A 16,777-nucleotide genomic window follows, 5' to 3' on the forward strand; every position below is an offset into this window, starting at 1 on the left:
TGTACATATAATACTTAAGTTCCTTCTACATAATCTTATACGTGGGTAAAATAGATCACAATTACACTTGTACAAAGTTTAAACGTAAAAATATATCTATGCAGACTTTAAAATTATCGTTACGATTTTAACAACTTAATATTTAAGCTAATATAAAATTAACATATGTTAGAGAACTTCGTTTCTTATTATGAATAAATTTACATGTTATGTGTTTAGCCATTTTAGGCCACGAAGACTAGATGAAATTTTATTACTTAATTACGAGTATTTCATACTTAGCGTTTAATGCACTTTTTAAAGTAAGATCTGGAATTGGCAAGTTAGTTATTACAATAGAAATTTTGTTCATGTCATTATTAAGTACTACTACAACGGTATTAAATATTACAAAATATTACTAATATGTTGAAAATTAAATTATTACATTATTTCCTTCCTATAGTTTCAACGTAGGTACGAGATTCACAGTGCCATTGTAGAAACCAGTGAACATGATCCTCTGACCATTTCATTTATTAGCGGTTCACTTGTGTCTCGTTATTCGTATTCATCATTCACTATTGGTGAAACTGAAACATGGCTTGCCCACTATTAACTGACTGTGACATGAGATGGATAACAATGAAATTATAAAAAGATTTTAAAGTACAATTATAGGGAGAGAGTTTAGCTAGTAAAAAAAAAGACATGTATCGAATACTTTCATTTTTAAATTTTAAACGTGACTATCGATCATGAATAAAATCACTTTGATCGTTCACTAAAAAGTGGTAAACAAATGCAGCTTTTTTCCTGTCAATTGTTGCTTGAACAGTACGACTTCTTTGATTTCGATCGTCTCTACTTCTTGGCGGGTCTCTTAAAAATATTGATCCAAACAATGTTGCTGCAAAGAGAATGATGTATGAATATTTCTTCGTTAATGTACAAACTACTTACTTTTTATGTAACCTTACCAAGAGTTTTAGCATCAAGTTCATTATCTTGCGTATGGTTTAATAATTCTTTTAAAAAATAGCATATGTAAAGAAAAACTTTTCTCCTTATTTCTGGAAGCTGCATTACAATCTGCAATATGATTAAAAAAATAATTAACCAGTCTTTTTGATATAAAGTATTTTTCACATGTACCTGTTTGCATTGTAAATAATTTACTGCTGCAGATAAGCACACGCTATGCAAATTATATGGAATTAATGGTTCAGCAGTTGATTCTAAGAGTAAAAGTAATGCTTCTGCAACAGAGTGTACGCTACCAGCTTTGTAATTATTAAGGAATAAAAATTTCTATGTCGTTAGAAAAAATGATAATAATTTAAATATTTAATTTTTATATTTAAAAAAGGATACGCATTGGGTCTTGACTCCCATTATCTAACCAATCTCTTATAGCTATAATTTCACTGTGAAGTCCAGGCGTTTCAAAAAGTCCTGCGGTTTTTATGCCATGTCGGTACAATCGATCAACTAAAAACCATATTTCCTTCGGTATTTCATATGGATCTTGCGAAAGATTTTTATTATTTTCCTATAACATAAAGATAGGTATTAGTATAGATTTTATTTTTTATTTGTCTTTCGCTTATGTTCTATGTAATTTAATTACAAGTTCCATTAATCTGCCAATAGGTATTTCTCTAATTGGTACTCGAATGTGGACCAAAGCTTCTATCGATGATCCAAAACAACTTCTTTCGTAAGTGCCTGAAAAAATAAACAATGTTAATAGTGTTCGCATTTATTATTAACATAAGATAAAATTATACTACCTGTTACAGTTATAAATATATCCTTCCCTCCTTCAAGATGTAAAATTAAAATATCATACAATTTATCTTCTCCCGAATTTAATTTGCAAGCCGACCTTTTATCGACATATATTTCAAATCTAGTATCACACTTTTCTCCTGCAATATAAGTAAGATTAGATAATAAAACAGATAATTTATTTTGGAAGTAAAAGTAATTGAAAAATTATACCTGGTTTTATAAAACCTTTAAATGGTTCAATATCCAACCAATCTTTACAATAATTAGTGTCGCCTAATTTTTTTATAAATTCAAATTGTACTGGTACCTATATAAACGATATAATTATTTTCTATATAAAGAATATATTGATTTACAAAAAAAACTTTTTACCTGGCCAGTGTTTGCAATAATGAGTTCTTTACTGCTAGGTTCAAGGAATTTCAAGGTATCAAATATTATTTCAGTAGTATCAACCATTACTTGTGGTAAAAATTCATTTTCTAATTTATCAAGTGTTTTCATAACTTCTTCATGAATTTTACGATATTTCACCCTATCTATAATTCTAATCTGCAAATAATTACAAGTGATAAAACTCATTAATATGCAGTTAACAAGTTAGTCCATTTAAATATTTATAATTACCTGGGAATCAAACATAGCACTGACTGGTTTGTGGTCGGAGATTCTTAATTCAGGATGACTTCTATATTCAATTGATGTAATTGCTTCACCTTTCCACAGTATTCGATCACACCATGCTGGTGATCTACTTTTTTCGCTGAAATTCAGAATTTTTATATAATACAAATGCTTATAGAAAATAATTAACCTATTTTACCTTGAATCCCAATTATCAGTGCCTAAATCGTATTTGTAAGTTGGTTTAAATGTAATTTCTGCTTCATGGAATCCTTGTAGGACACGGCCTAATCGTCTTTGCTGACGAAGTTGATCTAGAGCCAAAAGAGGATCATAGTTCTCTGCCTGTATGTATTGTTTAGCAACTGCAACGTCCATTTCTGTTATTCGATAATTCAAGTCTCCCAACCAGTAGATTTGGCTATATTAAAGATATTTTGCTTTTTAAATATAATAATATTAAAATGTATTCTACAAATGTTTCAGTCAAACACTTACTCGTGATCTTTAAAATTTTTAGGAGGGACATATTTTGAAAATGATAGCCGTGCACATATATCTGCATAATCTTGATTACGTCTTTCATATTCCTCACAATGTGCTGCTAAATGAGCATTAACAAAACAAATAGATGTATTGTGAATGGAACAACTTACTGCTACTCCTCCTTTATTGCCCTAACAAAATGAAATACATGGTAAGAAAATTACATGTATGTCAATATTAAAAATTTGAGACTTTATTAGAATAAAAATATTACCATTTTACCCATAATACCAGTGCCTACAGTATCAACTGATACATCTTTTATAAATGGTACATGACTATTTAAAGCATATATGAGTAACATCATACCAACTAATCTTACAATGGCCACTTGTTCATATACTCCATCTGGATGAAGAGATTTTGCTACAACTTGTCTAGAAAAACAATAACATTTTTTGTAGCTTAAAATATTTCATTTTATGAAATCTTCAATTATAAACTTAGTACCTCCACTCTTCTTCTCTTGGAGTATCATTAAAAAGAAATGCTTCTTTAGTTAAATCTAACTCTTGGAATCCAACTGCATATACATCTGGTGGTGTTTTATTATAACTCAACCATTCATGTAAGTTAATACCATTTGGTGCTTGTCCATTTACATTCCATGTACCAATAAATATACTGTAATTAACAGAATTTAAGAATACAAATAACATTAAAATAAGTTTAATATGTAAAGGCACAGCAACAAACCGGAATGTTTTACTGTATGTATAATCATCTTCTTTGCATGCCATTTGATATCGTACTGCTGATTCCCTGGCAGCTACTGGTGATTTGCCAGAAGCAATGCTTTGTCTTGTTACAACTAGAAGTGGATTCTCTATATCTGTCAACTATAAAAAATGTTTTCAAATTAAAATTATGTAATAATTTAAAGATGAAACATTGACATTTTTATATAAATGATGAACTAACAGGGTCAGTAACACTTTCTACTTCTTTGTTGGTGGTGTTAAAATTACGCACACTTCCTGTTAATTTCTGAATCCATAGGAATTCAGATGCTGGATTATTAGATTTCTGATACACTGAAATTAATAAAATATTAATTAGAAATAAATGTAGCATTCAATTAAAATGTTTAATATGCTTTTACCTTCTATAGCCCTAAATATTTCAGATACTAAGGAACTGGTTCCTACTCCAGGCCTCATTTCAAATATTAATTGTAATTTCCTTGATGTCACATTAAGATAAACATCTAGACTGTCTTGTTCTTTTTCATCTGTATCTTTAAAAATCATTAATTATAATAATATCGTAATCAGTATTAATACAAATATTATGATTACATACTTATGTTGCATTTAAAATCTTGATCAATAGGTAATATTCTTTCTATGGTAAGATCACTATACACTTGAGGAGGAGTTCTAGAAGTAATTAAAATGACCAATGCATGAGTTGTTCCTTTGTTCAGAAGTGCTACAATCCTTGGAGCTTTAACCCAACCCTGAATTAATGAAGCTTCTGTTGTCTATACATATGATTAAGGATTTACGTATGAACATTTTATATTTTATATATTTATAGAAGAAAAAATAAAAGGATACAATTATTACAGTCTCCCCTGATGCAAATTTTGATTGCACAATCAAAGATTGTTCTTGTAATGACATATTTGTTCATATAATCTTTATTATTCTCAATATTTTGTACAATGTTCCTATATGGCATGTGAGATATATTTATGCAAATTATAAACTGTTATTAAGTCATATTATACTAGATATATTACTTCATAAATCACTGTAATTTTAATGTTTGTCACCAGCACTTCTTTATTAACTGAATCTAATGACAAAACAAAAAGTAATAATAGTTAACTCTCCTGTTCATATTATCAGTAACACGATAAAGTAATTGATATTAAAGATAATGGAACTTTAATAAAATTAATCAAAGTTATTATTATTTAAGTTAAAAGACTTCCGTAATAGATCACGTTTTTCATACACATACAACGCGTCACCTTATTGCATTTCTACTAAAAAATTAGCTATCGTTGCTTTTTTTTCATAAGGACTACTCGCAGTCACTAGGAAACGTTGTAATACTCGTATTAAAGCATTTGTACTGAAGTATTTAATTTATCACTGAACAAATACGAGTGACAGATTATTGAAACTGACGTTAAACATGATTAAATTTGTTTTATTAGTGTGCGTTTAAGAAGTCAATAGTAGTAATCTTCGATAGTGTATTTTGAATGTGTATTCGCGTATACGTGTATACATTATCGTTTCACATAGTGAAATTTGACATAAACAGTTAGTGATTTTTGTTATACAAATGGGAAAGAAAAATAAGTAAAATTTATACAAAAATGTTATTCTTATTGCTTACTGCTGCAAAATAAATTTATTATTGGTTATTTCAATGCTTGTGCAATAAAGTAATCCATTATTTCCTCATCAAACTGTGTGTATGATACTAATTTGTGTATTAGAATTAGGAAAATATGTACTTGATAAACTGGTACAATTTGTAATTATCATTTTAACAAACTACTGTCTATGTAAAATAATTATTTTAGAAAATAACATTCACAATGATTTTTATCAGTGTTCTTGAATTTGTTATTTTATTGAGCTCTTTTCATCAAATTTTGAAATTGCGTTTTGCAATTCTAAAAATAATGTTAAAATGTGTAGTAAAATAATGAGAAAATAGATAGATATTTATTGATCTCTTAAATGAAAATGCTACTTGAACTTCTGATACATTTAGGCAAAGGGTGTCGAACTGAAAGCTCTCGAACTCTATAGTGACTTTCTCCTTACGGAGAGTTATCCTCTCCATACCTAGTTTCATCAGTGTACGTCGAATCCTCATTGAACTGTTCACATACACAATCTTGGGCAGCTCCTAGAGTAGAAATAGTAGGAGAACGCTTATCGAGAGTCACTAGTTTGAGGGGAGACAATTCGCATCTCTGATTTAAGCGGGTAAATGGATTTCCCCTAGAAAGCAGGAAGTAAGGTGTACCCACATTGTAGATTGAAAAATATTCCGACTTCCTGAGGCGTCGCGAGCGAATCTTCCTTTTCTAGCGCATCCATTGACCATGCCGTTTACTGCAATGGCGGTATAGATATTTCACAAAGAAGAAAGTGGATTTTGTGTAAAGTAAGTGAATATTATTTTTTCATTTTATTTTTTCTTTCAATTATTTACGTTACTCAAGTAACACTATACTTTTGTATGTATATTTATGCGAAATTTTTACTATTGAAACATTTACAGGATGATCACGATTTGAATGGGCAAGGTCTAGTTGTACTTTTATAGACTACAGAATTCAGTTTCGTCCATATTGATCAGTGTACTAGCCCATACAACTTAATTTTTCTTATTAAAAATAAAAAAAAGCGAGTTATCTATAACAATTGTTCCTCGAGGAGTTTACCGCCTTATGAGAATCAGACACCAAAGAGTTCGCGGTAATCGTTCTCGACATCTTAGGTTAGGACGATTTTAACTATTGTTTGATAATTCTGTTTAATTGTAATTTGTAGAAATTTCAACTTTAATAATTTTAGATATACTGCATTATACATATATTTTTTCTATTTATTTATTAATTCTAATATTGTTAGAAGATATTTAAAACATGTTTTGCCTATTATATCTAGAAAAGGATGAAGGAAACTAACATTATAAATAATAACATCACACTACATGTTTTTGTTTATATAAAACATATATTTTATGGTATAATAATATGTGAGTTATATTCATCATATGTTGCTGTTTATATTATGTTAACATTAAACCTCTAATGTTTGCATTATATTTTCTGTTTTAAAAATTAGTTATTTATAATATGTATTCAGTTAACTTAGTACCTTAAATTACATACAGAAAAACTTAACTTACAAAAATAATTTTAATTTTCATGGAATATAACTGTTACATGTAATATAATTTTATTAGTGGTTGTTGATCTTTTTCCCGTTTATAATTATATTATAGGTAATACTACATATTTTATTATCTGAATGGACAATAAGGTGAATGTCTCAGAATTAGAAAATATTTCAATGATTGGATCATCTGGAATTTTTCACCTACCTGAGGTCCCAGAGATATCAGATGTATTAGAATCAACTGGTCTGAGTCCACTAACGTCTTCCTTAGATCATACTCTTACTCTTCAAGAGGATAAATTACTTTCAACTGAAGTTAATATGGGCATAGAAGACACATGGTATAATTAATTCATTTATGAAATGAACGATTATTGCAAACGCTAAAATAAGTTACCTTATTAATTTGCCTCTACTATAGGACCGAAGCAAATAGTTCAACTTCGGATTATGCTATTCCACTTCCACCACCACCTAGTTTAAATGATTTCACAGATATTGGCGCAGATGAACTAATTGACGATAGTGGACCTGGTATAGAGCATGGTCCATTTTTACCATCTGGTACACCTGCTTTAAACAATTTGTTTTCGGAAGGTGGAGATTCTCAAGATGATTCTCCAATGGGCATGTGTCTTTATATATTTGTATACAAATTTAATGTTTGTGGTTTTAATGACTTGTTTCATTGAATATTGTATCATTTATATTTGTACTTTCAGAGGATGTAGTGTTACGCGCGGGAGTATGTGGTCTTCGTAATCTTGGTAATACTTGTTTTATGGCTGCTGGTTTGCAATGTTTAACTGCAACCCCACCTGTTCTGCAACATTTTTTGGATTTGCAGCAGAGGGGGGAGAAACTGCCTCCTCCTGGATCACTGATGGCACATTTCAGTGTACTACTTAGTAAAATGTGGTCTGGCAGATACAGTGTTCTCAGGCCTATTGAATTTAAGCAAACTTTAGGAGCATATCATTCACAATTTAAAGATTACAGACAGGTATATTTATATGATCAAGATTTTTAGCGGTAGTCAAAAGTGAATGTAGTCCTATGAATAATGTCATTTTACAGCATGATTGTCAAGAATTTCTTGCTCTTTTGTTGGATTCCTTACATGAACAAATGAACACGGCAAAGTGTACGAAAAATTGTCAAACTCCCTCATCTACAACTACTGCCAACTCAATTAATTCAATTGAGAATTCAAACGGAAAAGCTGTGTCCCCTATTACTGCCACTAGTAATTCCAATTGTAATTCTGATTTATTAGAGATGTATCATTGCTTGCCATCTCCAGAATGTCCTAATAGTCCTAATGTAACGATGGCTGGTTCGCCAAGAGGTAACTATACCTAATACGATTCGTTAAAGATATGAAAATCATTGTAAAAGATTATTTAATTTTAACATTATTCTATAGATTTAGATTCACCGATAGGCGAGTTAGATAGTACTGCAAATTCACCTCGGGGATCACCGTTGAACGACGGTGATGATGAAGAAACGTTAGATTCTGACGAAATTGTTGAAGCAAAATCAAATACTTTTATTCACAATAAAGTTGATGAGAAGGAGAATGAGGAGATTGCTCCGTCGTTAAGGCTGGATACATTAATAGAGCTTTCGAAAAACGTTCCCAAATATCATGGCCTTTATGATATTCATAAAGAGGCGAAAACTAGCAACGCGAACTTTTTAGTGACGCAACAGGAATGTAATAATGAAATTCATTATGATTCACAGAAATATCCAAAAGAGAATGTCCGTAGAATGCCTTTGGACAACTCGAATCTAATGGAGAATCATGATTTTGACAATAAAAGCGTTAGCGTTAAAAGAATAAAAGAAGTTAATGTTCAAAAAGTCAATTGTGGTGTGGATTACGCGTCGAGCGGTTCCGACATAGAATACGACAATGGTTTAGAGAAATGTAATGTGAAACGTATGAGGTTAGATGATCAAGAGAAGAATCATAAACGAGATGGCCTTGGAAGTATTAGCTCGCAATGCACACGGGGTTCTCAAAGTTACGGTAATGGAGCTATAGCCGCGCAAGATGAGATTGAGGCGGATAAACATTGGGCAAAACACTTAGGGTCTAATAGGAGTATAATTGTTGACACTTTCCAGGGACAGTTTAAGAGCAAGGTAATGTCTGGACAGCCTAATATTATATTTGCCATGGAGACTATACGTTGGGGTAATGTCTTACATAATTGGTTTTTACCGTAAAACGCCTCCTATAATAAAATTCAGTAGCTATACCTTCTTGCTTTGCGAAGCGCGAGAGGCAGGTCTCATTCTACTGATACACATTCACTTTATAATTTTTTACCTCAGACGTACAATATAAGTTATGAATAACATCATTTCTTCTTCTGTTCTTTTTTCATTTTGATTTTCATGTTTTCTTTTTTATTGCAGGTTGTTTGTGCAGTATGTAAACATGTTTCGGTCACATACGAGCCTTTCATGTATTTATCAGTGCCACTACCGCACGCGATGGAAAGGCAATTAAATGTCACATATGTTCCTGCAAATGGTGATCAACCTATAAAGTGTGTTGTTTCATTAAATAAGCAGTCACGCATCGGTAAATTGAAGGAGGAGCTGCTTAAAACATTAGGCAAGGAAAACATTGCAGTAGCCAATATTGCACTTGCAGAAGTCTTAGAAAACCACATATCAAAGATTCTGGTAAGCATTGAAGAAAAATCTGTTTTGCATGCGATAGATGTGCCTATCAATTGTTTATATATTTTTTAATACAAACGTATAATCTATGTATAGCATGAAATTTCAAGAAACTTAGGTTTCACTTATTGATTTGATTTATATCATTTTAATATGTATTTAAAATTTCATAGATTCACCAGTGTAATTGAATAATTTTATGAATAGGTATATTGTATATTGAAGTAGTGTATTGAACCATTATTAAGAAATAAGATCAGTTCTATTTGATTTTATGAACAAACGGTGCGTGGGTTTTAAATTCCATGAAAATGTGGTTACGGAGGGTGAAGAAAGCGGCTTATCATGTAGTCTCGGTAATCGTTGATACTGCCCTCCAAGAGAAATGATTATGGAAGAACACTCTCGTATCATAAAGAATTAGTTACGAGGCTACAGTCCATCATACAGACGTCCTTACCGTTCTTGTTTCTTATCTTTTCTGTTTTCGATTTTGTTGTTTGTCGTGCATGCTCCTTGTTTTTGGCCCAAAATGGCGGCCACGATTCCTCTTCTATATTATTTTACCCTTGCACCGTAGGTATCGAGACTTACGTACCTTGCTTGCTGTAGCTTATCGCACTACACGGAAATGTCACTGTCGGATTGTACATCAAGGTTTTAAATTTAAGGATGACAATATTCTGTTGAGACACATCAATGATACGAATCGATCTATATACGCCTTTGAACTCACGGAACCTCCTGATGCATACACTTCAGTGCCAGATGGCGGCGGGGATCGCGTGATGGAAATTGACGCCTGTCAAAAATCAGCAATTACGGGAGACGAGGTTTCATGTACGATTTGTCTCGAAGAACTGGATGGAGACTTGAAGAGGCATAGCGGGAACACCTGTAATTTCGTCATGTGTGATCCTTGTATTGAGGTGAGCTTCCTCTCTGCACTATTTAATATTCACCGCTCACAGCATATACTTTTTTTTTTTTATTAATCAATATCTTTTTTTTTTTTTTTGTATTATCGTTGAGATGATTCTAAATAATAATTTTCTTGAAAACCCAATGATGAAAACGGCAGCTTCAATCTAGCGGTAGGGGTGTACAAGCAAGGTACACAGTTACCACTATCTCACCCCGGGAAGGTCTGAGATTAAATCCTTGAACGTTCTAGCCGGACGGTACCATAAGGGTACGTGCGGGAACCAGAAACAGCTTTACGTTACCAATTAGCCTAGGAAGCTTTTTATAAGTTGAGGTGCTTGGAAACGGAAAGATGGAAACCCGTATGATTCGCTATTTGAGTACAATCCGCAAGCCAGAATACTCATGTTCTGGAACTCAATTCAGACTAATCTGAGGCTGCTGTACACTGAGGGTACTATGTCAGAGCTTAAATTATACATGCTTAGATCATTTATCTTTAATAGTTTCAATGTAGTAACACGAAAAAGGAAAAATTTTATAATCATATATATATTTAGAAAAAAGCGGTATACGTTATACCTTGTTTTAATGAAGAAGAACAGTTAATGGTATACATTTTAATTTTTGCAGACCTACTTCAAGGATCAAACGGAACCTCAAATGTGTCCAATGTGTTTAACATACATTACTGCGTCATCTTATATTAAAATAGATCAAACAGGTCGACCGAGGCCTGCAGTTAGAATTTTAAATGTACCCTTGGTTTTACGGCACGACACGACGAATGAAACGACGAATAATCGCAAAGGAACTAAACTTTTTGGATACCCTTATTTAGTCAGGTTACCATCAAGAGTAAACGCAAAGGAATTGTATGATATTGTTAGGAGAAACGTGCCACAGGAAAGAAGTTACACGCTTCATTTTGTTACAGGCCAGGTTAGAAAAAAATGATTAATTCTCTTAGTGAATATTGATAAGTTGATAAATAATTGTATAATCGTACAAATAAAAAAGGATTGAAGAATAAAAAGTATTTTTTACAGGGCCACCACTGTTCTCGTTGTATGTACACTGAACATTGTACAGGTTGCAGTGTGCCAGAAACTGGTATGGTTGTGTTACAAAATGGCGATACTTTAGCTGTGCGATATACAGAACACGTTCCTAAGATTGCGCCTCCAATTGAACATGTCAGCATTAGTAAACAAAGGCCACATCATCCACTGTCTTTATATGACTGTCTTCAAGCATTTAGCCAGAGGTATGATATTTATTTGCTGTTAAAGTTAGTTTCCATTGCTGTATATTGTAAGTTTCTTGAGTATCTAAATTTATATTTTATAACATTGATTCACGTAATTATTATGGATTTTTAGTGAAACGTTAGATGAACATAATCCTTGGTTTTGTCCAAAGTGTGAACGAAATCAGTGCGCCACAAAAACTCTTACCGTTCACAGATACCCCAAGTTCCTTATAGTCTATTTGAAACGGTACGTACATTTACAGTTATTTAATAATTTGAAAATTGATTATACTTCGAAGAAAGATTTATTGAATTTGTCTTGTAATCTGTATTATTATAGATTTGTGTTTTACGAATGTGCTAGTATGAAGTTAGATGACAAAGTCACATTCCCCTTGGTTGGTTTGAGCGTGGGTCGGCACTTGTACGATCTTTATGCTTGTGTCTGTCATTTTGGAGGTATATATTTATTGCTTCATTAAAGTAGCAGATGAATTAGTTATACATTACTACTTGCAATAAACAGAATATCTTTGACGGATTTGAAAATACTAAAAATGAAGAAAACGAAATATTATTCATTAAGTTCATCAAGTTCATTCTTCAAACCATTTTATAGACCTTCTTTTGTGTCTTCCGATTAAAAAGATATTCTATTTTTTGTAAAACTACTTCTATGAAATCTTTTCTTTACCTTTAGTATTTCAAAGATTTTATTTGAAAATAACTAATAATCTTCTTCAGAACGGTATTGTATATTTTTTTACGCTGAAATTTCTGTACGTAAACCGAAGATCATTAAATTTTTTTTTTATTTAATACTGATTAATAGTTATCTTCGTGAAAATTAAAATACATTTACTGGGCAGTATCCTAACAAAATTGTGAAATATAGAAATAGCTATTATGGAAGTACTAAAGATAAAGGAAATATGTATCAGTTAACAAAATTAGGCGAGTCATTTTAGACAAATTATGAAATTCTCAATAATGCGTAGGAGTATCAGCTGGGCACTATACAGCGTATGCGAAGAATCCCCGTACAGATGTGTGGTACTATTACAATGATGAAATTACGAGCAGACAAAAACCTCAGGATGAAGATTTTAGCAACGCTTACATACTTTTTTACAGTCGGCAAGGGACCAATATAAAACCGTGCAATATATAACCAGTGCTGAATCAAAGAACTTGGAGAACCTGGAGAAGTGTCAGTGAGACGAATAAAGTGCAGAAAGAGAAGGGTTGTGAGGAGTTGGAGTTGTTTTCTAAGTGTTCCATTGGCGCGTTTACCGAACTGTATCGTGATGAATGGAAAACTGCTCAGAAATTTAATTACCAATTTCCCGTGGTGATCTACTCATAACCAGTCTCCTTCGTGTTCCCTGTTTCTTTCTTGCGTTCTCCTATTTCACGCTACTTTGAAATTCCTCTTGCGAGTATCCTGCAGACAGTGCAGTGTGTATGATCTAATAAAGGCATTGGTTCGCCGATTGGTCGAATATCATTAGCCATAGGCCATACGTTTCTTCCGATTGACCGTTTTGATGTATACGGAAGACATTCTTTTTATGCTCGCCGAAACACCAGTGATTGCGTTCGATTGTGAAAACAGAGCCTGTGTGTGTGGTACAGTTAATATATATAATATATATTATTAACAATATATATATATATATATATATATTTGGGAGATGGACTGCGTATTATTTATACCAGCCGATGAAACGTCTAAACGTACGTCGAATTTGTACAGTAGGTGATTAAACATAGACTCCAGGATTTTGAACAGACGTTAATTTATTAGCGAATAAAAGGTGAACGTTATGACTAGAAGACACTTAAAAATATGCCCGTTTAACGACAGATTGTAACCATTCATTGTATCATCATTTTTTTTCTTTTTACTCGAACGGATACAAGACTGCTAACATATAAATATATGTATATATATATATGTATATATATATATGTGTATATATATGTATATATAAATATATATATATAAATATATATGTATATATATATTTGTAATCTGCATGTACATTGTATAGCAAAAACAAACGTTGTATTTGCAGATTATTTATTAAATTAGTTTTGTTGTAATTTTATTACAAGATATTCATTTTACTTGTTTTATTATTATTATGTATATAATAATAATACGTAATAATTCGTATTCACACTCATCCACACGACACATGCATGCGTCATCATACATAAACATCATATCCGTTGACAGTTTGCTGTCTTTCACGCGGTAACTGTTATAATATTCGTAGTGGCGATTTATTGTAAAAATCGCGAGATCGTATTGGTGAAATTGTTCTCGAATCTTAGAAGTACTTATATGATCATTCGTTTTCCGTTCTCTCAGACAACGTGTACAATTCTTGAACGAGTGATTGGTTAGAATTGATTTGAAGAAATCGTTTTGTAAAGAAATTCAAAACAGGATATTTCTTAGATGTTTGAAATTTGATTTCGGTATTGTCAGTCCAATCGAGTTTCGATTAGGCTTGCAAAGATTGACCAGTGAATATCTTTAGACGCTAACGATATCAAAAAATAATATTAAATGAAGTTCGTGAGTATTTTTTTTTTGAAGGCACATCTTTTCAGTTGCATTTGTCTTATTGTTGTTAACGAGGGTGTCGGATAAAGAAAATAAGTTCAGCCAGAAAGTGTGCCCTTTGAAACATTGTTACTTCGTCTAATAATAGATTTCGGTATCGGTAACGTTTTTTCATTTTTTTTTTTCAGAAGTACTGATTCGTATTTTTTTTGCGTTTCAACCACTATAGTCTGTATCGGATATGATATCGACGGTTACTCTAGATCACTACCTGAAAAACTAATTGTACCATTTATAGCCATTGAAAATTCATCCGAAGGAAGTTTGAAGTATATAGATACAAAGATGGAGGAGATATGCAGAATTGAGGGAAACTAAGGCCACCGGTAGGGTAACGATTAAATACGTTAAATATGCATGTAAAAGACGATTTTTGGTATGTACATTAAAAAGTCTTACCGATACTGTTACGCGGCAAATGTTCGCGTCCCCTCGTCATGATCAAAATTGTGTTCCGAACGCTCGACGGTGTCAAAAATACGTTGCAATTATTAACGAGCGTGTCGTATCGCGAAAACATTTCTCCGATGATTCAACGGTAACCACAAATAACGGCGTTGGTGTTAGAATATATTTCATAAAATTTCTTTCAACCGTTTCGTCCTCTAATCTAAACCAAAACGGAAATGCTACGTTTATTCTATCTTATCGATCGAACAATGCTGTGATACCGTGGTACTTCTGGCAGAATTAACATACACATAGTGTGGTTCTAAAATCGACAAATTATGGTACACGCGTTCCAATTGTATTCACGGAATTATAAATGAAATTTGTAATTGTACTGACAGTAAAAGCTATTCCTGTAAACTGCGAATTTTTATATAGATCTTTATATTATCTTACAAACAAACTTATGAAAGTCAGAATCAAACGGAAGTTTACTTCGTTAAGAATTTTACCAGGTTGAAATCAAATAAATGTCATGTTGAATTTCATCAAATTATTTGTTACATCATATAAACATATGACACCCGCATTCCAGTTATCAGTATTACCTTTTTACTATCAGTATTGCGTACCGCGATAGTACTAAATAGAATCCGTTTGTCAAAGGTCCATTTTATAATCACACTTACTGCTTCCACCGATTGTACCTGACTGTTATCACCGCTTTTTCCAGTGTTCGGCTAGTATTTATCTATCTAGATGCTCCATGTATCGTTGTCGAAACTCGTCGAATCCTCAATGCAAAGACACTGTGAACCATACCACTGCACCGGGATGCACCAGTCCGCCGATCTCGCAATTTATTGTTCTTGTTTCCCCGTTCAGGATGAACAGCGCGTCGTTTGATGGGCTGACCATATATTTACCGAATATACCGCTTTGCACGATTGGTCTGTTCGGGTTTCCCCATTTGGTTAAATTTGGCGGTGTAGCTCTTCCGACGCCGGTTATCATTTCCACTTTGCCTGGAAGAGAAGATCGCCTGTTTCAAATTTCAATTTCAACACTGAAACATCGACGTTTTTTTTTTCTCACGTCGTATTAAACTATGATACTATTAGGATGAGTACATTTAAGAATTTTATGGAAGTTTTAGCCAGTTTTATGGTCAGATTTGAGAAGTCGAGTCAAAATGAAGAAAGCAGTAAAGTTAAGCGAAGTAACTCCTTGGGATAATTGGGTAATATCGTAGCAGCAAATAATACAGTGGACGATAGCGATATAGCGCGGTCTTAAGATACGGTACTCTAAATCTTAGGATATAGCGAGGCAATAAACCCTGTAGAAACATAAACAAGGAAGTTCCCTTGGGGTTTAAAGTTGCCGGTCGACAAAGGGTATCTCTCCAGCAAGGAATTCACACCTCCCATGGTACCACCTAAATAATCTTTCCTGTAAATCCGTTTCTCTTTACACCAATTCATGCAACGCGTGAAATCCCTTAACGCTAGCATACGCGGACTTCAGATCAGTTATACATTTGAAATTATAACGAGAAAGGAGAAACAGGCATTAGCGCCAACTCCCATACTTTCGCCGGAGATAAACGATTTTTGAAGAGACTTGAAACTTTCTGAAATATTCTGGAAAAGTATCTAAAAGAATGCAGAAAGCCTTAACACGTCGACTGCCAGGGAGGTCACTGATGACCGGAGCTTCCAAATTGCCGAAAAACAATTACGATAAAAAGCTTGATTTTTAATAAAAATATTTAGTAACATAAGTAGCTAGATCATAGTGTAATATGGCTACCGTAATACTAAATCATTAATAACTATTTTCAATATCATTCGCCTTTGTTATTAAAGAATAAAAATTACTATTCAGAACGTTAGATATTCTCGTGGCAGTCAACGTGTTAACAATGAGGAATTTTCGTGTTGAACGAAGATATATGATAATTTTGAAATTCTGTTTCGCTTCCCATTTCCAGTAGAATTTTTTGTTAATCGTCTTCTTCTAGACCTTAGGCACTACGTTCGAGGTAAAATAAAACGA

General features: G+C 32.6%; 3 protein-coding genes across 12 annotated transcripts in view; 1 reads left to right on the forward strand and 2 right to left on the reverse strand.

The window, feature by feature from the left end:
- Positions 1 to 13: 13 nt before the first annotated feature.
- Positions 14 to 5,789, reverse strand: Ocrl (Oculocerebrorenal syndrome of Lowe). Of its 6 annotated transcripts, none has more exons than XM_031970647.2 (19): positions 5,754 to 5,789; positions 4,503 to 4,743; positions 4,246 to 4,426; positions 4,046 to 4,180; positions 3,865 to 3,977; positions 3,640 to 3,782; positions 3,394 to 3,567; positions 3,158 to 3,320; positions 2,896 to 3,074; positions 2,597 to 2,818; positions 2,401 to 2,536; positions 2,146 to 2,325; positions 1,984 to 2,080; positions 1,773 to 1,910; positions 1,610 to 1,707; positions 1,354 to 1,531; positions 1,135 to 1,262; positions 960 to 1,071; positions 15 to 889 (listed from the first exon to the last, which is right to left on the reverse strand). In XM_031970647.2, the coding sequence occupies exons 2-19, from the start codon at positions 4,566 to 4,568 to the stop codon at positions 729 to 731; spliced, it is 2,604 nt and encodes an 867-aa protein (XP_031826507.1). In that variant the 5' UTR covers positions 4,569 to 4,743; positions 5,754 to 5,789; the 3' UTR covers positions 15 to 728. The 6 variants fall into 6 exon arrangements, with proteins under 6 accessions (XP_031826523.1, XP_031826507.1, XP_031826515.1 ...); XM_031970655.2 differs by lacking the exon at positions 5,754 to 5,789 and adding an exon at positions 5,674 to 5,689; XM_031970638.2 differs by lacking the exon at positions 5,754 to 5,789 and adding an exon at positions 5,417 to 5,664.
- A 128-nt stretch (positions 5,790 to 5,917) lies between these two features.
- LOC116424492 (uncharacterized) lies at positions 5,918 to 13,805 on the forward strand. 2 transcript variants are annotated; one of them, XM_076368043.1, is made up of 14 exons: positions 5,918 to 6,078; positions 6,196 to 6,414; positions 6,925 to 7,159; positions 7,240 to 7,445; positions 7,541 to 7,821; positions 7,896 to 8,166; positions 8,245 to 8,972; positions 9,249 to 9,521; positions 10,190 to 10,447; positions 11,076 to 11,384; positions 11,492 to 11,709; positions 11,825 to 11,941; positions 12,035 to 12,153; positions 12,693 to 13,805. In XM_076368043.1, exons 3-14 carry the CDS (start codon positions 6,951 to 6,953, stop codon positions 12,863 to 12,865), a joined length of 3,162 nt encoding a protein of 1,053 aa, XP_076224158.1. In that variant the 5' UTR covers positions 5,918 to 6,078; positions 6,196 to 6,414; positions 6,925 to 6,950; the 3' UTR covers positions 12,866 to 13,805. The 2 variants fall into 2 exon arrangements, with proteins under 2 accessions (XP_076224158.1, XP_076224159.1); XM_076368044.1 differs by lacking the exon at positions 6,196 to 6,414.
- Positions 13,806 to 14,327: 522 nt separating this feature from the next.
- Positions 14,328 to 16,777, reverse strand: part of Fstl5 (follistatin-like 5) — a 103,091-nt gene continuing 100,641 nt past the window's right edge. For all 4 annotated transcript variants that reach the window (XM_076368045.1, XM_031969451.2, XM_076368047.1 and 1 more), the window contains one exon: positions 14,328 to 15,744. In XM_076368045.1, the coding sequence (XP_076224160.1) occupies positions 15,515 to 15,744 (230 nt within the window). In that variant the 3' untranslated portion in view covers positions 14,328 to 15,514. The remainder of the gene's footprint in view (positions 15,745 to 16,777) is intronic.

The sequence above is a fragment of the Nomia melanderi genome, chromosome 5 (assembly GCF_051020985.1).
Source record: "Nomia melanderi isolate GNS246 chromosome 5, iyNomMela1, whole genome shotgun sequence".
NCBI lineage: Eukaryota > Metazoa > Arthropoda > Insecta > Hymenoptera > Halictidae > Nomia > Nomia melanderi.

Coding starts and splice junctions, on each gene's coding strand:
- Ocrl (XM_031970647.2), bottom strand. CDS start 4,568: ATGTCATTACAAGAACAATCTTTGATTGTGCAATCAAAATTTGCATCA. Junction 4,427..4,502: donor CAGGGGAGACTGTAATAATT/GTATCCTTTTAT, acceptor TCATATGTATAG/ACAACAGAAGCTTCATTAAT. Junction 3,075..3,157: donor CTGGTATTATGGGTAAAATG/GTAATATTTTTA, acceptor TCATTTTGTTAG/GGCAATAAAGGAGGAGTAGC.
- LOC116424492 (XM_076368043.1), top strand. CDS start 6,951: ATGGACAATAAGGTGAATGTCTCAGAATTAGAAAATATTTCAATGATT. Junction 7,822..7,895: donor AATTTAAAGATTACAGACAG/GTATATTTATAT, acceptor GTCATTTTACAG/CATGATTGTCAAGAATTTCT. Junction 9,522..10,189: donor ACCACATATCAAAGATTCTG/GTAAGCATTGAA, acceptor TTTAAATTTAAG/GATGACAATATTCTGTTGAG.